General features: G+C 41.4%; 1 protein-coding gene across 1 annotated transcript in view; it reads left to right on the forward strand.

The window, feature by feature from the left end:
• PAPPA2 (pappalysin 2) overlaps positions 1 to 22,700 on the forward strand; it is a gene marked incomplete at both ends in the record, with an annotated part of 293,108 nt that overhangs the window by 189,422 nt on the left and 80,986 nt on the right. Inside the window, 2 exons of the mRNA XM_081225317.1 lie at positions 1,962 to 2,097; positions 2,299 to 2,515. Of these exons, the coding sequence (XP_081081443.1) occupies positions 1,962 to 2,097; positions 2,299 to 2,515 (353 nt within the window). The remainder of the gene's footprint in view (positions 1 to 1,961; positions 2,098 to 2,298; positions 2,516 to 22,700) is intronic.

Here is a 22,700-nt window from a genome sequence, read left to right on the forward strand (position 1 = left end):
ACATTTATCTGCCGATGTCTCACCTGTAGTTTTCCTACTTAAGCCACAGACTGGAAATCCTGGCATAGCTGCTTCCCACAAATCAAGGCACAGAGACACTGCCACCAAGAGCAGGCTTTAAGGTTCAAAGTGATTTGGGATTCAAAGACCCTTAGAGCAAGGAGATGCAAAATGAGATGGAGGTTTTGGGCATGGGCCCTCAAGATGGAGAAATCCACACCATAAGGCCTACAAATTAGTTTCAGGTGGGTGGTGACTATTTTGGGGCCCAACAGACAGTGGGAAAACTAAGCTCTCCTGTTGCTCATTGAAGCCATTCCATTCTTGGAGTCTGAGGCCTACTGAGGTAAAGCCACCAGGTACTTGTTTGGACTCTGTTTGTTCCTGGCTCAGGAAACAACCCAGAGCTTTCTTCCAATACTCCGGTCTCTTTTGTGGTGTATGAAAAGGAAGAGGTTGTGGGAGTTCCCAGGGGACTTTGATGTCATTTGGGGCTGGGGTTGAGGGCTTTGCATTAGGCTCCTGGTTACCTTATGGTGTGTTTCATGTCTAGCCCTCATCCAGCCAGGAACAAAGGACCTCGTATTGCAAGCCATAACCTATGGGTCTGGAAGTTTCTTAAGTTATAAAGAAATATTTATCACTTCAAAGAGGGGAAATGAAAAGGGGGAAAAAAGACACTGTAAAAAAGAGTGTGGCTGGTCTTTCCCTCAAAGGAGGAAAGGAAGAAGGGAGAGTTGTGCTACACTGACCACTGAAAATCATAAAATCACCCTAATTGAGCCAGCAGTGCAAATGGACACTCTATAAACACACCACCAAGGCTCAGGAAAAATCAGTCTGCAGACAAGGATGAATTCTTATTAAGATGGAAAACATATTTTACTCTCCTGCTCCCCATTTTAAGAAAAGGCCTCTGCCCTTAGATGTTGTACCCTGCTCTGACACTGAGGACAGTTTTTCTGGAGCTTTATCCCCTTCAGAACCTGATAAAAAGCTAGAGAAATACACACAGAAGGTTGTACAGTCCAGCACCAGATTCTAATAATGCAACAACCATCCAACACCAGGGAAGACTGGAGATAATTCTCAATAGAAATTAAGAGTAATGTTGAGCTATAGGAAATAAAAGTAGAATTACTACATCAAATAATTTCAATATGGAAAATAAGTTCTCCAGGTCATTCCCCAATCTCTGAGGTGTTTTCTTTTATATTAAAGGATTTCCAGGGGCAAAACATCCATAGTTTACTGTGAAAGACTGTTTCTTTGTTAATTAGTCTAGCCATCTAGGTATATTTCTTATAGATAACTGAATTTTCCTGTGAATTTTCATTGTTGGCTTATTCTTCAGCCATGGATAGGGTATATGTGCTTGAGGCACCAGAAGAATAAGAATAAACAGTTTGGCAGCTTCTAATCTCAGAAGCAACAGAATCTTCAATAGCTTCTCTTCCATGGCGTAGTTCAAAAGCTAAGTGAGAGATTCTGATAAAAACTTTAAGGGAGAGACAAGGAGATAGGGAAGGATAATTAGCTATGCCAGTTTAGAACAAAGTGTTAGCAAGGTGACACTCTTGTCCACGTCTCTCAGTTTGGAGATAGGGAGGTATTGTCTGCCTATGCTGTGGTTTACTGTCTCCAGCGATGGTCTATTTGAGTGATCTTTTTGAGGAATTTAAAGAAAGATTCAAGTGACAAGCAATTGGTTGACATAAAAAGTCTCATAAAAAGATGGGAAGCTCAGTAGCTGAAAGTTATCTTCTTTCCAGCTAATTTTGACTTTTGATGTGACTGTGGCTATCTTTCTGTGCCTACTCCATGTTTTTTCCCATTGTAAAGGAGAAGGGAGCTCTTACTTTATGAGTGGTGAGCTATTTGAGAAGTATAAAAATAGTGTGACACGTGCCTTCATAGCCCACTGGAAATAATGGCTCGTACATGTATGTGCTTATGCCTAGGTTTGTTTCAATAGACCAGGAGTGGCCACAGCAATTTTCATTTTCTTGTCATCTGATGGCCTGGTGCCTGGGGAACATCAGCGGCCAACAGTGACCCTTTACCTGACCGATATCAGTGGAAACAACCACTCTCTTGGTGAGTCTGACAGTTATCCCTTTAGGACCACTAGAGGACTATCCAGTAGACCCAGGAATCAGCTTGATGTCTGTCTCTGATATTGTTTGAGACCTTGCTTACGTCATACAGATATTGAGAAGATAAAATGAATACTAGATATGGAAACTTGGTACTACATGCAAGACTTAAAATATTATTCATCTCCTTGTTTCTCTTCAGGAAGCTATGAACTGTCATGCCAGCATAACCCACTGGTTATCAATGTAACCCATCACTCGAACGTCCTCTTCCACCATACCACCTCAGTGCTGCTGAATTTCTCATCCCCACTGGTGGGCATCTCAGCAGTGGCTCTAAGGACATCCTCCATCACAAGTCCTTCAGCTTCCAACAACTGCATCCCAGAGCACGAGGGGCAAAATCATCAGGGACAGAGGTACAAAGTCCCCTTTCTTCCTTTTTTCTTTCTTTTTGTTGTGATGTGTTGCTATCATTTTCATACATACTATTGTATATATAGTGGGTGCTTGTTCACTAACTAAAAATGGGTCTAAGAACTTCTAAAAAGACTTAAGAACCAAGCAAAGAACAATTCACAGAAGGCACACTTGTGTTTTATATTTTCCTCTTCTTTCCTTAGCTGAGAATAATGTTTATGTAAATATTTATCATCTTTAAGGTCTTAAAATCTTTTTTACATATAAAACCACTGCCTTCACATCAACATTGCTATGTAAACTGCCAAAAATTCTCTGCCAAAAACTCAAATGTTCCCTAAGCGATGTATATTTATTCACTTGTTCCCACCTGGACAGTGTATATAGCAAGTTTAACAATTAGTTTCTAAGGCATGTCATATAATCAATTAGATTTACATATGGAAATCAGGACTACATTAGCTATATGTGCCCTTCTGTGGACATCTGTCATTATCATCTAGATAGCATTTCCTGGACTCTCAGCTCCTGCTAGTAAGGAACTGTTCTTCATAGCATTGGTATGCCCAAGGTTGGCCCTGATGGGGCAAGGAGCAAGCCAAACACAGTAATCTGTGCTGCACTTGGGCTGGACTCATTCTATGAATGGTCTAATCAGTTGAGTGGCACTGTAGGTAACAGGGTTTGTCCCCTCAAGGAGTGAAGTGTCAGGCAATTGGGATCCTAGTCACAAAAGCTGGAGTTGCAGGCAGCACTCCATCACCAAGGAGGGACTCTGATACCACCTTGCCCAACCTAGGTATCCCAGAAACCCAACCTTGATTAGGGAATAAGTGTAGACAGTACTAATATAGTATATTAGTTATCTTTTGCTGTGTAGCAAATTATAGCAAAATTTAGTGGCTTATCACGGTTTCTGTCAGTGAGGAATCTGGGTGCAATCAGCTAGGTGCCTCTGGCTTAGAGTCTCTTATGAGGTTGCCATCAGCTGTGGGCTAAGCATGCAGTAACCTCAAGGCTCAAGTGGAGCTGGAGAATTCACTTCCAAGTTCACTCCTGTGGCTGTGGCAAGCCTCGGGAGATCTGCATCCAAACTCACTCACATAGGTGCTGGCAGTGGGCACGCTCACATAGGCATGGCTCAGTTCCTTGCCATGTGAGCGTCTCCATAAGGTGCCTGAGTGTCCTTATGACATGGCGGCTAATAATCCAAAAAATAAAGAGAACCGGAGAGGGTGAGTACATGAGAGTCTGCCCAGAAAGGAAGCCAGTCTTTTTATAACATAATGTTGGAATTGACAACCCATTACTTCTGGTATGTTCTATTCATTAGAAATGAGTCAGTTAGTCCAGCCCATACTCAAGAGGAGGGATGTGCATCAAGGCATGAGTCATTAGGTGCCATTTATCACATGCAGTAATAGTAGTTTATGTTAATCAAGCACTAACTACGTGTCAGACATTGTTGTAAGTGCTAGGAAGGGATAGGGTCTAGGTAACGGACATTGCAACACTAGCTAGTTCATCTGCAACTTTTAAGTCTCCTTAGTGAGCAAAAGTCTTCAAATATTAATGTAGAATGTAGACTTTTTTTTGTGTGTGTGTGTGTGGTATGCGGGCCTCTCACTGTTGTGGCCTCTCCCGTTGTGGAGCACAGGCTCCGGACGCGCAGGCTCAGCGGCCATGGCTCACGGGCCCAGCCGCTCCGCGGCATGTGGGATCTTCCCAGACTGGGGCACGAACCTGCGTCCCCTGCATCGGCAGGCGGACTCTCAACCACTGCGCCACCAGGGAAGCCCTAGACTATTAAAATAGCATTTTTTACTAGAATTATTGCCTCTGTCCCATGTGTTTTCCAACTATTTTTTCTATTGGTTCTACCCTCTGGCCTCAAGCCATACAGAATTTCTTTCAAGTCCCTGAAACATGTGTTCTTGATGAGCTCCATGTCTTTGCACACAATGTTCCTACTTTCTTGAATGCTGTCCAGTACTTCTTCACTTCAACTCACACTTGACCATCATGATTCACCTTCATCTATGAATTTTTGGCAAACTCCCTCCCTGTTTCCGTAGGACATTGTACACAACCCATGCTTTACAAAAGCAGCTATCACATAAATATACCTATTTATTTACTTGTTGTTCTTTCCCACTCTGAATTCCCTGCAGTAGGAATTCTGCTCAGTATCTCTCAGTACCTACTAAAGGCCCTGGTGCATAAGAGGTGTCAGAAACTGTGCATTGAATGACAGTTACAGATTTTATCTCTAAATCTTCCACGGGACAGAACTGAACAAGCAAAGCAAAAAAGAAGTCACAACCTCTGTAGACCCCAAGGGACAAGAATTCCCCTCACAACAACAGCTGTGAAGTTTTGACAAAGAAGTTGATTAATTATGATCACTGCTGCTAGTTCTTCACTTATTTTCATTTGGCACTGTGGGATAAACAAGTTTTATACGCATGCATGCAAACCAGTAGAAATAAGATATGATTCTCCAGTTTACACAGAGTGTATCTGGAATGCACGAGAATTTCCAAACCACATGTGACTGACAGGAGCCATGCAAATTGACTTTTCCTTCTCGGCCAGAAAATCAGTGCAATATAGTAAATTTTGATACACAGGGAACCTAATAGATCCCACATAGTTTCTTTGTGGACAGATCTAAAATCTAAATCCCTATGTATTCTCAAAGAGTAGAAGTCTTCTAGCATCTTTGTATCAATCACAGTTGTAAATGTAGATAGACCATAATATGAAACCCTCCAATTCTGGGCATACTGAGAGGGATTCCTGGCTACCTCCTTCTTACCCCTTATGACCTGAATTCCATTAATACTAAAATGGGCAAGGGAGAGATGACAGACGCCTCGCAGTAGAAGATGTGTTATCCATTTTGTATTTAACCATTAATGACCAATGGTCGGTCCTCCTACAACACTTTATCCTTAAGTCAGCCTGACTGACCCACAGAATCTCAGCTGAAGGCCAGTAAACCTAAGTCTGGCTCTCCAGTGACATTCATGATCCTTACCTTGGACTATTTGGCTTTGATCTTTCTCTTCATCTTGTTTCCCATTCTGCTCTGATGGCTACCCAGTTTATGACCCTTTGGACTTAGTCTACTGCTAATGAACGCCTTAGTCCTGAAAACCAACTTTAGTGTTCTTGGTTTTGGTCGCCAGTGCCCAGTAAGAGCTGAATTCATTCTTACTCTCTGGCTATTTCCTGCTCTAGCCACCTTGGGGAAAGGTCCTGCATAACCTTCCACAGGATCCCATGAGTTGGAGTGTCAGGCAGATACCCAACCATTCCAGGACTGTGTTGATGGCTTTGGGAAGTGGGAACCATCTTTTTGATTAATACAGTGGGATTTTGAATGTGTCCAAGAAACAATCCTGGCACTAATAGGTTAATTTTCCTAAATGAGTGGATTCGCTTGCAGATAATCAGGGCTCATGTTATCTACTTTGGAAATTCACAAGGTCAAGTCTAGAAGAATTTACTAATAGGCAAGAATTGCTGATGGGCATGTGTTTCTCCTACAACAGGATTCTGTTTTTTCAGTCACATGAATACAATGAAAACATTAGTTGCAGCTTCTCTGACGCTACCTGATGGTATATCCATCAGATACCCCCATGTTGAATCTTCTGAAGATGAAGAATATTATCTCCTTTTTCAGGACATAGGCTGATAGCAATGGTTGAAACTTCTGATTACTCATTTCTTTTCAGCATTTGTACTTTTCTTTTATTGATTTTTCTATCTACCTGCTCTATAAAGGGTTGGGAATACAGTATAACCTTCCAGACAATTGTGCTTCTTTCAGTTTTTCCTTGTATTTCAAATACTTCTGGCTTTTTATAATTTCATTTTACATAATTAGGTGTATAAATGCCTGTGACTGTTTTATTTTTATTAGGATCAAAGCTCTTGCCAACCTTTTTGCCCCTTTAAAAGGTTAAGGCTTGGGGGCTTCCCTGGTGGCGCAGTGGTTGAGAGTCCGCCTGCCAATGCAGGGGATAGGGTTCGTGCCCCGGTCTGGGAGAATCCCCCATGCCGCGGAGTGTCTGGGCCCGTGAGCCATGGCTGCTGGGCCTGTGCGTCCGGAGCCTGTGCTCCGCAACAGGAGAGGCCACAACAGTGAGAGGCCCGCCTACCGCAAAAAAAAAAAAAAAAAAAAGGTTAAGCCTTTGTATTATGCTTTGTCTGGAATTAAAATTTCCATCCCTGCTTTCCTTTTGTTTTTTTTGTTTGTTTGTTTTGTTTTGCAGACTCTCAACCACTGTGCCACCAGGGAAGCCCTGTTTGTATTTGTTTGATAAATGCTTGCCTTTGTTTTATTTTTAACCTTTCTCTATCTTCACTGCCAGTGAGGCCAGGGCACATTGCTTTACTGCATTGTTTACAAAGACAGTAGGATTTCACTGTGTAAAACTACTCCAAGCTTTTATTCTGAAAATTTATCTCATGGTCCTCAAGCCTGTAGCATTCTTTAGGACTCTGTAGCATTTTTACCTTTGGGACAGTGATCTCCCAGGATTCAATGGCCTTTGCCAATGGTTCTCCCTTCTCCCCACTTACTTCTACCTCACCCCACCAAGACCCTTATACATCCTGACCGGAAATCTTGAAATGAGTAAAGAAAGGGTACTGATGAGGACTGATGGATAGAGAACAGAACTGTGACCCCTGAAAAGCAGTGCCCAGCTTTCTGGTCTTTACAGGGGCCAGGGAATGAAGAGTGACCTGTTTCCCTCTTTTCTTTTAGTATGGCTCTATTCTTTATTTGCTTTGCTTTTTTCAGAAAACAAAACAAGAAATGCATGTTTTGGCTTCCGGTGATATTTCTTAATTTAACTCCAATACATTTTGAAATCAGGAGAAAAATCCTCAGAGTCCAGCTATCCACCTTGGTTTATGGTATTGATAAGAGTTTTCATATCTTTCTGTATTGTTGGTATTTAAGTGGGAAACAGGGAGAAATTACCTCAGAGTATTCTTGTGAGATAACCTGAGAATGATCCATGTGGAGTTTGTAGCACATTCAAACACCAGGTGGGAGGACAGCTCAGGCAGTTTCCACACCATTTCCCATCTTTATCATTTTTACCATCCTCCTTTTACAAGTTGTGACAGTTATCAATCAACTTATTGCTTCTCACCTCTAAATCCACCCTTATCACCCTAACTCGTAGTACTAGAGCAGGATTTTATTGATATTTATCCTTTGCTGACTGGCACAGCATTAACTTTTGTCAACAGAGGGTTCTGGAAACACACTGTAGGAGAAAGGGTCTTCTCTTCCTGGTTTTGATGTACTTTCTTCTCTCTGGCTGCTGTGATGGGCTCAGCAGTGGTGTGCAGGACACCTGTGGTCAAGTACAGCAGGAGTTTGGGTTCCCAGTTGGCTCTTCACAACAGTAGCCAAAGATGATAGCTTGGCAATTGGTAATTGTGATCCCACTGCGTGTCATTGATTATTAGCATCCCATTTCCCATTGACAAGTAGCTCAGCACTGTACTCAAGCCCAAAGGCACAACCAAACAGATTCCCAAACTCTATCTTTGTGACTCTATCCCCTACTACCATTTCCAGTTCCATTGTTTCAGTCAGTCAGGACACAGTAATTAGAATAGAGGAAGATTAATATAAATAACTAGTAACTAGTAACAGAGGATTAACTACTAAATGGTAAAGAGAACCCTAACATAGAAGAATGATAGATATAGGGAGCAATCATTACTTTTAGGGATGAGGGAAGAGTATCCAAGGAAGAGTACCTGACCCCCTCCAAGGCTGTGATTTTGATCTCATTGGAGAGGGTGGAGCAGTGGCACACTGGGCGACAGAGAAGTTTGCTGAGGTTTCATAGGCTGAGACTGGCAATCAAGAAACCACCCACTGGGGTGCTGATCAAAGCTCATTAAGAAGCTGTCTGTTGAGGTGCTATTGGGACTTTATGGAAAGCTGTCATTGGGGTGCTGCTAAAACTTTCTGGGAGGTCACCTGCTCGGCACTGATGAAACTTGATGGGAGGCCACCCATTGGGGTGCTGCTGAAACTTTGTGGGAAGTCATTCACTGGGGTACCTTTGCTGGGAAGCCAGCTGCAGTGCTGGTAGAACTGCTGGGACATGCAGGGTGTCACTGAAACTCATTAGGGGGTGAGCACCACTAGACCAAGGCTGTGTTGGACATCAAAGAGCTGCAGAATCAAGAAGAAAAAGCACGTAGGAATCAAGAAGAAACACCCCTTCCTCCTGCAGTGTCTCTCCAGTTACGTCTACTGGGAAAACATGACATCGTGCTAAATGGCAAAAGAGCAATATTTGCATGGTCCATCTCTAGTATCGCAAAGCAGGGCAATGAAGGTGGAGATTTGGAACTGAGAGGGAACAAGCTGTAACTGGCAGAAGATATCTTGTCAAATAACCATGAAGAAATCCCTTCTCTCTGCCTTGTATGTTCCAGATTAAGATTTTCTTTAAGTTCCTGGCTTTAATACTAAGACCAATTTTCAATATAACTTTTAAGTAGACTGACCTAACTGGAAATGCATATTTTCTTTTTTTTAATGCTTTGAACTTAAGTCCAAGGCAAACATAAATTATAATATCTCTTTAGCTTATTCAGTATAAATACACATTCTGATTGAGATGGAAAACAAGTAATAGATACTCATAAATATAAAACTATCGTGGGTTCTGAGGTTTACCTTAAACTATAGGTTATCAAAGCCAAGTATTCTAATATACAATTGAATAGGACATTAATCTTTTAAAATGAATATTCATGTGGAAACCTGAGTTATTTCTTCTCTCTCTCTTGTTCTCACATTCTTTCTCACTCACTGTATATAGTCATGCTTTGATCCTTCTTATCTTTGTGGATAATTGAGAGTTGAGTTGTGTAAAAATTTATGTCTAAAACAGTGAATATGTGTGTGTGTGTATACACATTGTATATACATTGCCGTATTTTATTTCACATAGAAGAAAGGCTTCTGAAAAATTTAATGTAGACTGATTTGTAAAACTAATTATTCTATATGGTGTGTGTGTGTGTGTGTGTGTGTGTGTGTGTGTGTGTGTGTGTGTGTGTGTGTGTGTGTGTGTGTGTGTGTGTGTGTGTGTGTGTGTGTGTGTGTGTGTGTGTGTGTGTGTGTGTGTGTGTGTGTGTGTGTGTGTGTGTGTGTGTAAGTAAAGAGGCAGACTATTCATCATTCAAAAAATATTTATTAAGTGCCTACAATATGCCAGGAATCATTTTTCAGTTGAGGAAACTGAGACTCAGTGTGTACAAATTCACCTTATTTAAAACTAGCAAAACTAAGAGTAGTATCAAAGTAATTTGTTTTTAGTAAAGAAAGCTTTCATTATATGAACTAAAAGCTGTATTAGAAACATACTCATGTGACACAGAGGTAGAGAACAAACGTGTGGACACCAAGGAGGGAAAGCGGGGGGTGGTGGTGGGGTGAATTGGGAGATTGGGATTGACATATATACACTAATATGTGTAAAATAGATAACTAATAAGAACCTGCTGTATAGCACAGGGAACTCCACTTCGCTGTACAGTAGAAACTAACACAACATTGTAAAACAACTATACCTCAACAACAGCAACAAAATTGATTAATTAATTAATTCTTTTTAAAAAGAAATATACTCATGTCTATTACTCTCCAAGAAATCCTTCCACCCTCCCTCAAACTGTATTTGGATTGCGGTAAGAAGATTTTAACTGGCCCTGGAATAATTAAAGAACACCTGTGTTTTAGATATGTTTATGCAAATGCAATATTTATTTTGAGGAATCCATGAAACCAAGAAATGTAGATGTGGGCTACAAGTAATGCAGGTGATCTGGTGATATTTGATGGAGTAGGTAATAAATGGTGGAATTGTAAGGATATTTTGGAATTTTGGAAAAGTTCAGGAAATGAATTATCTAGTGGGGCAATTTTGTGGGCAGAATCCAGGGGATTTGGGGTCATTAGAAAAAGAGAAATTTTGCCCCAGCTCCTATGTGGTCCTAACCCAGACAAAAAGAATCTTATTCCTCAAGGAGAGAAAATCAGAAAAGAAATATTCCATTCTCTTGGAGATTAGAAGTACAGGTAAGCCAGAAGGAAGACTACAATTTAAAGCCTGGTTTGTGTGTGTATTAGTTTTCTGCAACTTAAACCAATACACATTTATACTCTCACAGTTTCTGAAACTCAAGATTTTAGGTCAGGCTTAACTGGGTCCTCTGTAGGCATTTGGTCCCAAAAGGCTGCCAGACTGAGGGCCTGTTTCCTGCTGGATGTTGCACAGATGCTGTCCTCAGTTCCTTACCCCATAGCCATCTCCATGGGGCAGCTCACACTTGGCAATTTGTTTCTTCAAAGCCACAAAGAGAGAGTCTCTCAGCAAGAGTACCTTTCAGTCTAAGATTGTGTACTCAGAAGTGACATTGTCACCTTTGCCATATTCATTTGGTTAGAAGTAAGTCACTGGTCCCACCCGCACTCAAGCTGAGAGAATTACACAAGGTTGTGGATTCTAAGAGGCTGGAATAATGTCCACCAAAATATGTTAGGCTGGACTAGTTGACTGTGTGCCTAGACCTTGGAGTTACAAGGATCTCACTACGTGTGTCTCATGGCCTGATAGAGCCACACACTGTACTGATGTAGTTTCAACCTACTAGGCAGCTTGGGTCACAAGGGACATGGTGAGGAATTTGCATGCAGGAAAAAAGCATGAGGGAAGAACAATGATTCCCAAAGTAAGGTCTTTTCTTACAGGGATTCCCCAGTTCTTGGTAGGTGGATTATCTAAACAGCCTTTTACCAGAGAATGTCCTCTCAATACTACATTATCTAGGCCCACCACGTCCATTTTATGACTGATCCATTTCTACATTTTATTCCCAAGTTCATTTTCCCTTTTTCCTAAGCCTGAGCCACCTTCTCAATAGTTCAACCAGAATTGTTACAGTGTTCATTAAAGTGAAAAACAATCAGTAATATCAATTGGGTTTCCTAGAAAATCATAAAATTATTTTAAAAATCTAAAAATTAAAAAGTAGTTATTATTTAAATGATCTGCATTCTGACTCTTTTCATAATGTAGGACAATTGAGGGTTAATTTATTTAGCAATTTTGGTCTAGTGAAATGTGGTTATGTATGTGTAAGTGTGTGTGTGTATGTTATTTTACACAAGGCAGTCTTTTGGAGAAGATTAATATGCATTGAATTATGTAACTAAATTTTTAAATGATTTAACTTTTTAAATGATTGTGCCATTCAGAAAGGCATTATTTTTTAAGTAAAATATAAATATTTTTGTAAACAGCAGTGTCATCCCCAGATTTTCTCTTCTCTTTCTTTCCTTTTATCTTTTCTGCATAAATCTGGATTTTCCTCTTTAGTTAAAGCAAACTGAGCATGAGCACATAAAGTTTGAGTCAAGAGGAAATAATGAACACATACATTGTGGTCTCATATGATTGTATATTCAAGCCAACAGCTCTTAAGCAGAATTTATCTTTTGCATTAGAAACATTTACTATTAGGCTGTTACTGTGGACATCAGTGAGAGTTCAGCCTCCATCTCTTTTATACTTGACATAATGCCTCACGTAATTAACATACCTGCCATGTTTTGTTAATCATGCTTGTGTAAAGAAAAGAATCAGGTAATTAAAAATGAATAGGGACTTCCCTGGTGGCACAGTGGTTAAGAATCCACCTGCCAATGAAGAGGACACGGATTCAGTCCCTGGTCAGGGAAGATCCCACATGCCTCAGAGCAACTAAGCCCGTGCGCCACAACTACCGAGCCTGTGCTCCACAACTACTGAAGCCCGAGCGCCTAGAGCCCATGCTCCACAACAAGAGAAGCCACCACAATGAGAAGCCCATGCACCACAACAAAGAGTAGCCCCCCCTCGCCACAAGTAGAGAAAGCCCACACGCAGCAACCAAGACCCAACACAGCCAAAAATAAATAAATAAATAAATTTATTTTTAAAAATGAGTAATCAAATAGTGTGTAGCTGATTTGGTTTGAAGTGCCTCAGGATGCACAGAGACCTGCAAATTTGTGTACATGTATATTAGTTTAGTCACTTTTGTTTTCTCTGTGGAGCCTCTGTTCTTCAGATTCTGTTTCCTGAAGCAGGGACTGTAAAAAATAAAATAAATAATTCAGGGAGAAAAGCCAACAGTCAGCTACCACCAAATAATTCATATCTTTCCATTTGCGATTTACAAACTTCAGTAACATGCAGGGTTAATGCTATCTCAGGCTGGCTCCCCTCAGCTGCCTTGCCTCTTCAGATCCCACCTTTGAATGACATTGCTGTGCTGTGACACAAAAGATATCTTTAGCCTTAGAAAGCTAATCTTGAAAAGGTGGATCTGCTGACCAAGAAGACAGCACCTTCATCAGTAAGTCAAGTATAGAGGATTTCTGTGTCACCCTCCATTGTCCATGGAGAATTCACTGTAGCCATGGGATTTTGGTTGGAGAGTGGAGGGATGTGGTAGAAAGGAAAGCACCTCTTCCATAGAATTCACTTCTATGACTTTTATAACCCCCAGAGAATTTCTGGGAGCAAGTGGCTGCGTTTTCCATTTGGAAGATGTTGGGACTCCTCAGGTGTAAAAATGTTTCTTCTTGGTTGCACCATAGATTACTGGTAGAGCTGGGGCTAGATTATAAGGCCTCTGAGCCTGAGTCCAGGGGCATGCAGCCAGAGCACAGCTCAGTGCCTTGGCATTCCATCCCTGCTGTAATCAGTTTGTGAGCCTGGTCTTGGTAATAGGATCATTCCATCTCTATTATCCGTCATTCTGCTTCATGCTTCATTATTCCCTGGAACCCTCATTGCTGCTGCTTTACCAATTCCTATCGCGCTTCAATTATTTGGAGCTCAGATTTAAAATGCCAACACTTTCCCTTCCTTCTCTTCCTGGATTGGGCCCCTATACCTTGACAGGCTTCTCTGTTCCCTACTCAGTCCTATGTAAAACATTTCAATCACCACCCTTTTGATAGCCTCACAAAGTAAAGGGCTTCTTCCTTTCTTGTGCTAGGGGCTACAGCTTAAAGCATCTATTTATCCTTTGGCTCTTCATCTTTTATATTTAGCATAGGGTTTCCTTTTAATGTTCCAGGATGATGGGAAGTGTTCTCTCTTGCTGCTGGGAAAGGCCCTATAGAAATGAAATATGTATTGCATTTCTATTCATTTGATTATCTTCTTCCCCAAAGCAGTTTAGCAAATTAACATTGAATCTGTTTTTGCTTCTTAAGCAAGAAAAGAATTATAGCTTCTCAGTTGTTCCCTAGGTTTCTTGCTCAACTTCCTTTTCCCAGAATGATTTGTCCATAAAATAGAGGGAAGGAGGAGAATCCACTGGCGAGGATTCTGGTTCTCCTGGCCGATGATGGATGGCCTGGTGAAAGACAGATCTGCTTTGGGAGACACAGTGAGCTGTTTGAGTCTTTTCAACTGTTTACTCTCATGGGGTTATAGAGGAAAAATGGAAAGGTCATGGACATGGTCTCACTTAGGGGTTTATTGGGGCACGGCTAGACTACTCTAGAAATAGCCTTTATTAAAATATTACGTTGTCTGAGATGGTTCCTTTATTAAAATATTACATTGTCTGAGATGGTGGGATACATTCTTAGAACCAGTTGGGTGGCAGCTTTCAGGTTTCAGATTTCAGGGCTACAGGCACAGACATCTTAGGAAGACTTGGGGTTGGAGTCTACCGCTAAGGCTGGTTTCAAAACAGTGACTTCACAACACTAATTCCCAATGCCTTATCACAGTGTCTGAAAGTCCACAATTAGGAATTATTTTGTCCAAGTCCTGATAATCTCCAGCAGTCTCTTTAAAATAGTCAATAACCACTTAATAGAAATAGAAATGTCTTAAGTCGTTATCAACTGTTTATGCCAGAAGTATTCTCTTATGGACCTTGCCAATTCAAAAGTATACCAGAGCCCTGCTGAAATGCAACCTAGTGTAGGTAACTGGAAGTTTGGGGGAGTATGAGATGTGGGAAAAGTCGTGCTGAAAAGAGAAATGAGTTTAAAATATCACCTGCTTCCCAATTTTTCTCAGGGCTGGCCCTGTGGTTATGGTCTGTATTAATGGCAGCTGGTGGAGAAAGCACAGAAAATAAAAACAAGCCAGTATTTCCAGGGTTCTGTTGTCTTGCCAGCCTGCCAAATAGACAGACACTGTTGACGGATTTGACCCTAAGTTCTGGTTGCAAGGACTCTCAGGCCATGGTTCGGTGTAGCCATAACTGTGGAGATGGAAGCCTGGCGATTAGAATGGCAGCAAGCCCAATGTCCAGACCCCTGCCTCTCACATTTGGCCGCATCATCTAGTCTCACCACACGATTTTAGGACAGTCCCTTCCCTTCTTTGGGCCTTCATTTCTCCATAAGCAAATGAGCCATTGATGTTGCAAGGCTTGGGAATGCTAGGAAGAACAAAAGGACAGAAGAGAGTAATATTCCAAATCTGATGTCAACCAAGGACTGATAAATTCCTGAATTACGAGATGATGGGAACAATGTGAAGCTTCTGTTGGGGAGTCCAGAAACTTTATGGGGAAAGGAAGCCAAGGGGGAGAGAGAGTCCCAGAGGGGCCCAACATGTGTTTTATATTCTACTTCTATATGTGAATTTGGGGCTCATTCAAGGTGCTGGCTTGCGACTCCTCAAGACCTCAGTTAACGCGTAGCTTGTATATAGCCACACAGAAGCCATGTTACTCTTTCTTCCTGCCTTGTAAGTACTGTTCTAGGAATGCCACAGATGGAAGCTCATGCCCATTAAACTGTTTTTTTTTTTGCAAGCATATTTTTTTATTAGTTATCTATTTTATACATATTAGTGTATACATGTCAATCCCAATATCCCAGTTCATCCCACCACCACCCCCACCTCCCCATGCCCATTAAACTTTATTCTCAGGATTATGTTGTTCCCTCACTTAACTCCACCTGTTTCACAATTCCCCAGCCTTGGCCTATGAATATGGCTGGGGAAGTGTCACTCCTGAATTAATAGTTTAATTGGTGCCCCGGGAAGAATAGTGGGGTGGGTAGGGGGAGTCAGCAGTGCAGTCATTTGGGGGCTCCAGTGATCACTCCTCATTAGGAAATGCCTCACGTGGAAATGGTTACTGCCTTCGCAAACTGGAAAAAAAGGTTATTATATATATTCTATGTAGACATAATATTTGTTTTTATTGTTGTTGTTTCTGATGAGTGATTATGTTTCCTTGGTGCTGTGCTAGGGCGCACATTCTCTGCCGGTGAGCCAGAAATTGTTTTGACTCTTTCTTTGGTGTTCCACATATTTTATAATCTACATTAAAAACGTCAGTTCTGAAACTTGGTGAGACAGGGATTTTGAAAGGGAGTGCTTTTGGCTGTGTGATGTAAATCTGTTTTTCTTTAGAGGAAGAGGGGGCATTTGGATGGGACTTCTAGTGTTACAATCAGGCATGGTAAAAACCATGCCCAGAAATAGAAATGAGTGAAGGAAATTACTAGTCCTGGGGCCACGAGTCCAGTCCTGAACTTATGAATAGGTCACATTCGAGGAAGGGATGGGCATCTCCTAACAGAGATGTTTTCAGGGGCCAACTTAGGGGCAAAGACTTCAACAGAGGGGCAGAGAAAACCTCCACTTTCCCAGGATACAGGAAGGAAGGAGAAGTCTGCTTAGTGCAGTAATTCATTTCTTTGTCATGTGATGGAAAAATCAGAATTATTACTGAGATTCCTCTGTTTCTATCAGATGAGACTCTTCAGAGGAGAAGAATTTGAATTAATTTTCCCTTCTTGGTCAGTATGACCTTTCAGTAAAACCCCTCAAAGTACCAGCTTCGTTCTGCCCAAGAAGGCTGATGGAAATGTACTTGACATTTAGTCTGGTTCTTGTCCTATAAAGCAAAGATGGAGCCAGTAGTGAGGAGGAAGTAGAATGGGGAGCCAGAATGGAGGCCATATGTTTTTGTATTTGTTTGGAGAAACAGCAAAGCTCTCTAAGGATGGATATTATTATTATTATTTGGTTTTGCTGTTGGTGGTGGGAAGATTAACAAGGACTCCATCTCTTCCAGTCCACTCTACTTTCTGTACATATTATTTCCGTCTGCTGCCAAATCCAGAGCATACATTTCTTCTTAGCCCATACCCTCTTATTTCAATAAGAATTGGTAAAACAAAGTGGAGGAATGGAGAGAAATCTGATCCTCTTTTACTATGTAACCTTCAAAGAGTTGTTTCTACAGAAACCACTGGGATTGCTATGTGGTCAATGGTGGCACTTGGATAAATGAATTGCAATATTTTGTTTAACTAAACAACTTAAATGTTGGGACATTAAGCAAAAACTTACACTAGGAAAGAAAGATTGTGAGCAACTCTTTTTTTGGGTTCTCTACCACATCCTGCCCATTCATGGGTTTTCTGTACTCCCACCCCAGTAGCACCATCATCTCATCTAGAAAGTTAAATACCATGTTAAAGCTGGAAGGGACCCTTGAGAGAACCTAGTTTAACCCCATCATTTTACAGATTTGCAGACAAAAGGCCCAATGTCATAGAGCTAAGCAGGGACAAGCCAAGACCTGAACCCAAGTCACATTGGTCACATTGGCCTTGATCTACTACTTTCTCCATCACACCATGCTATTTCTCAAAAAGTATGATACAGATGCCAGAAAGTTTCTCCTAAACTAATCTAGATTCCAGATATCAAGTTGGATGCCTGAGGGAGGGTGGGATGTTGACTTTAGAAAAGTTCATGAGCTGATGTCAACCTGATTTTGAGTTTAATCTAAAACTTAATTAAGTGTTCCTTTGTTATTATATTGTAGTCTGAGTGTGGTAGGAAGTTGTGGAATGTCCCATAATTTCTTTTGGGCTCAATTTCCTCATCTCTAAAATGAGGAATTAGGGTTGAATTATCTTTAAGGTCCATTTTAGTTTTAACAAACTGTGGTTCCTCTAAGATCATTTTTAAAGGTCTTCCCCACCCTCCATCTGTCACATGCAAGAAATGGGGTCTTTAGTGCATAACTTCCATCAGCTCTTACATGGGAGAAATAAGGTTTCACTATTGATTCTGAATAGTGGAATAGTGTCATAGCCTTCTGAAATTTCTCCAGGGTGGCACAGACCCTCAGGGGAACCTTACACGAAAGCTGTGAGGAAGCTGTGGACAGAACAGCCAGGACTTCACCCATTCCTTAGGAACTACCCAGCTTCCCAAATGTGGACCTTGGCTGGAAATGAAGCCAGCTTCACTGTAGTGGCCTCAAGCAATGGAAAATTTTAAAATGTGCCTGATTTGGCATGCCCTGGGGCACAGCTCATGGTAGGTTTGTTAGTGAGTCTGTCTGCTGTCTCTGCTGAGAACGATACCTGCTTTCTGGTGTTAGCCTTACTCTGTTCCTCACCAATCACTGAAAGGTAGGGGAAGATTTGGGGGACTTGCCTCTAAGTCTATCATCAGATATCGATGTTGACTCTTTTCCGTATAGGTTCTTTAAATTTGTTAGTCAGAATTTAAGAGCCCCGCCCCTACTGAATTTTCTTCAGTTCTCAGTGGCAGGGAGAGGAAATGGTGATTTTGTCTAGGTTTTTAGAGTGCTACTTTGCTCTGTGTTCTGTCTGGAAAGCATTGGAGGTATCTTTCTGGCATATCTCTTTTGCCTTTCCAAATCCTATTAATTTATTGAGGTCAAATCATATCCAATGATAAAACTTTCTCTGGAACAGCCATGGATTTATAATCGGTACCACATGATTTAATTATTTTCTCTCTTCAGCCGTACTGAAAGATTCTTCAGAATGGGGGAAATGTTTTAAACTTTTGATCTGTCTTATGACTCCCACGTGATAATTTGTGCTGAAAACATTAAAGCATAATGATGAAACAGTGGAACAAGTTTCTCCTTCTGGAATCAGCATTTGTTATTTTATAGTCTTGGCCTATGGAATTTGTTGACATATCTTTCAGGTTACACATACCCAGATCTTTACGGTGCTAGGTTTCACTCCTGGTGAGCATCAAAAACTTTGGAACTTAAAATAAAATCACAGCTGTGAGGATACCACCACAAGCCTACAGAATCAAAATTTCCAGGGGACAGAGCCTGGGTATCTATATTTTTTAAATGCTGCCTCTAAGTGAGTCAAATGTACAACTGTGGTTGACAAAGTCTGCCTTGTGGCAGATGAGGGCCATTCTTTTATGGAACTCTGCCAACAGAGGTTTCCCAAGGCATCACGCAGAGGCCCAAACGAAAAGGAGGCACACACATCATTTTGGTAGGACGGAACTACGAGTGTGCCTGGGTGTCCACGAGCAGGTTATATGCAAGAAGATAGCCCAGGGATAACATACATTTTGAAAAGGGATTTCTCTACTGAAAGCATTTTTTAAAACCCTCAAACATAATGGCTTCCAGAAGTGAGGACAAGAAGGGAGAGAGTAGAGGCTTATTGGGGAAGTGGAGAGACAAAGAGCAAAGCTAGAATGATGGGTAAGGTGACCATCTACATAATGTGACCTCTAAGGGCCTACTGACTTAAAATTCTATCATGAAAAACTCATTCCTTTGCCTTCAAACTTTGTCTCCTGTTAAAATGGAAATACCTGTGAATTACATCTGACTGGCTGCATCATATCCTTACTTGAGAATACATTGTGATGGGGTGTGGGGAGAGATCTGGAAAACGATGGGTGGAAGGGTGAGAAGTGGTTGCCAAAGTAAGAAACACACTTAGCAGGGCATCATGCAGGCAATGGCAGCTGGACAAAAATTGCCAATTTGATTTTCTCTCATTTAAAAGAAAACTGCTCAAAACTGAGACCAACCATTTAATATTCTACCCTTTCTCCCCTGACTACCCTGCTGAGGAGCTTCTTGGCTCATCCTGGCCAATGATGCTAGCCCCTGAATGGAGAAGAAAGCAGCAGGAGATCCACCTCATCGCCAGGGAGACGGCCTGGTGGTCTAGGCTGGCCCCGAGAGTGAGGGCTCTGAGATCCAGCCTGAGGATTTTCCTCTGACTCGCTGTGCAGCCTCCAGCCAGTCTTCAAACAGCTTTAGTTTCCTTGTATGTCAAACCAAGATAAATACCTAACTGCCCATCTCTCTGGGGCATTATAAGGCTTCCCTGCTGCCACTTTCATTAACATTTGTCCAAAGACCATAAGAAGAAAGCTTTTGAAAAGTTTTAAGACTAATTATGATTACTATCAGCATTATCATTATGATATTGGGGCTTAATGTAACAGTAGCCAGAAAGAAAAATGTATCAGGAGCATGGGAAAACGGAGAACACAGAAACTTCACTCAGGGAAGCAGTATTTGTAGTGGAAGAGAAACACAAAAAGGGGTTTGGGGATGGGGTGCAAAGGAGAGAAGTCTGCAATTGGTACCAGATGCCATCAGAAGCTAACGACCTGACAAACACCACTCTCATAAAACAAATTCCTTAAAAAGGAAGCAAATGGAAATATAAGCTAGTGAAAGAATTTGCAGCAGCTGCCCTAAAACCATTTCTCACTTCATAAACAGGTCTGGGTTTGATGCTTTTTTTTTTTTTTTTTTGCCTTGGTTTTATTTCATGCCACTTTCCCTCTTTTCTATCATCCCCTGTCTCATTCTTCCTCCCTTGCTGCCAAGGCTGGATGGACTTTTCATACTGGTAGTCATAGCAACAGTAGTTAATGGAACACCATCTTGATGGAAGGAGGCTCATTCAGAGTATTTGTTTTGTGTCTTATCTCAGCACGTATTTATCCTCAGTGATGACATGGATGAATTGGATGGAGTCACTGGAAAATAGCACGTGCTATTTTTTCACATTAATTTCTTGGCAGTGAGCTGACATGAACCAGAACTGTTAATGACTCTGTTTTCCAGTCTTCTCTGCTTAACATGCTGAAGAAATATTACATTTTGTGTACATCAAGGGCATGTAGTATCTATGGAACTTGAAGTTCTTTAGCATCACTAATGAGGTGTTCTGATCTCATTCCATGAAGGACCGTCAGGTTTCAGATTACTTATCCAGCTAGGCTGAATAAAGACTCGGAGACAAAGGTTTATTTCCTGTATTGCATACCTAATTAGCAGCATTGGATTTGGAGAATCCATGCTGACAATTAACAATCATCCCCCCGCAATTCATATATTCCTCCCTTCATCAGGCTCCCTGGAGTGATTCTGAGGGAATACTACACCTTCACAGAGAATAATGAGAGCTTAAAGGAGTAAAAAAGTTTCCTTCATGCCACTCAACTCCAATTCCTCCATCCTATACCTAATAAGCATAGGTAAAAGAAATGAGAATGTCACTGACATATAACTTAAATCCCTGACGTGTAACTTAAACCCCATGGGTACAAGATCAGGGGCAGCCACTTTAGCATATTCGAATCAAATCCATACTTTTTGGACTAGTGCTTTTTAAAGCAATTTTCAATTATTTCAAGGCAGTATGTTCAATTCAATGACATTTTATTTTCCACTTTATTTTTATTTTTATTTATTTGTTTATTTTTTTGCGGTACACGGGCCTCTTACTGTTGTGGCCTCTCCCGTTGCGGAGCACAGGCTCCGGACACACAGGCTCAGCAGCCATGGCTCACGGGCCCAGCCGCTCTGCGGCATGTGGAATCTTCCCGGACTGGGGCACGAACCCGTGTCCCCTGCATCGGCAGGCGGACTCTCAACTACTGCGCCACCAAGGAAGCCCCCACTTTCTTTTTTATTTATTTATTTACTTACTTATTTTTGGCTGCGCTGGGTCTTCGTTGCTGTGCGCGGGCTTTCTCTATTTGCTGCAAGCGGGGGCTACTCTTCGCTGTGGTGCGCAGGCTTCTTGTTGCAGTGGCTTCTTTTGTTGCAGAGCACAGGCTCTAGGCGCGCGGGCTTCAGTAGTTGTGGCTCCCAGGCTCTAGAGCGCGGGCTTCAGTAGTTGTGGCTCCCAGGCTCTAGAGCGCAGGCTCAGTAGTTGTGACACATGCGGCTTAGTTGCTCTTTGGCATGTGGGATCTTCCCGGACCAGGGATCAAACCCGTGTCCCCTGCATTGGAAGGCGGATTCTTAACCACTGCGCCACCAGGGAAGCCCCTATTTTCCACTTTCTTATATTGTTGCCCAGCTCCGTGATAAGGTCGTTGGCTGCTAACACAATTCAAGGGCAAATAGAACAAATTAATGATGACGAGACTCCCAGAAGTCATTTTAACTAATAATTAGTACCACTGGCAAAAACATCATGAGCAAGAAAATATCTTGTTGTTCTACACCACTAGACTATGGGTTCTTTAAGGGCCTATTTATCTTATCCCCAGTACTAAGACCAATGCCTTGCCAATCTAAGTGCTCAGTAAATGTTTATGAATGAATGAATGAGTAGGGCAAGATGGTTGGATCATTTTTTTATTTTTTAACGTCTTTATTGAAGTATAATTGCTTCACAATGGTGTGTTAGTTTCTGCTGTATAACAAAGTGAATCAGCTATACATATACATATATCTCCATATCTCCTCCCTCTTGCATCTCCCTCCCATCCTCCATCATTGTTTGATAATGATTTTTTGTATTTCATATCCCCACCTATCACTATAAAATTTAACAAATTTGCCATTTTGATAGCCATTGACTTACTTTGATGTCTATGATATGAACAAATTTAATTCAGCAGACACTTATTGTAACTCCTACAATGAGGTGTATGGTGAATACAAAAGTGAGTAGGAGTCAGTGTTTGTCTTCAAGAATATCATAATCTAGTTGGGAGATTCAACAGCATTTAGGAGACAGATACTAATTGCCTTGTGGATCAAAGGATGGATAAATTAATTAACTGAAGAACAATCAAATGCATACATGACTGTACTACAAGATAGAGTAAAAGAAGTGATAGAAGAGTTGTTTTTTAAATTTCCCTGGGAGGTTCGAGGGAGGAAGATATCTGGAGGGGCTTCTTGGAGAAGGAAAGCCTTTTAGAAAATACAACAAATTGAGCAAAAGTACAGAAATGGGAAAACTAAACCATGTGGCTGGTTCATAAAAAACAGGCCACTGAAGGTGGGACTTGGGCCATTTGCAGTGGA

Source organism: Mesoplodon bidens (assembly GCF_964165515.1).
Source record: "Mesoplodon bidens genome assembly, chromosome: 2".
NCBI lineage: Eukaryota > Metazoa > Chordata > Mammalia > Artiodactyla > Ziphiidae > Mesoplodon > Mesoplodon bidens.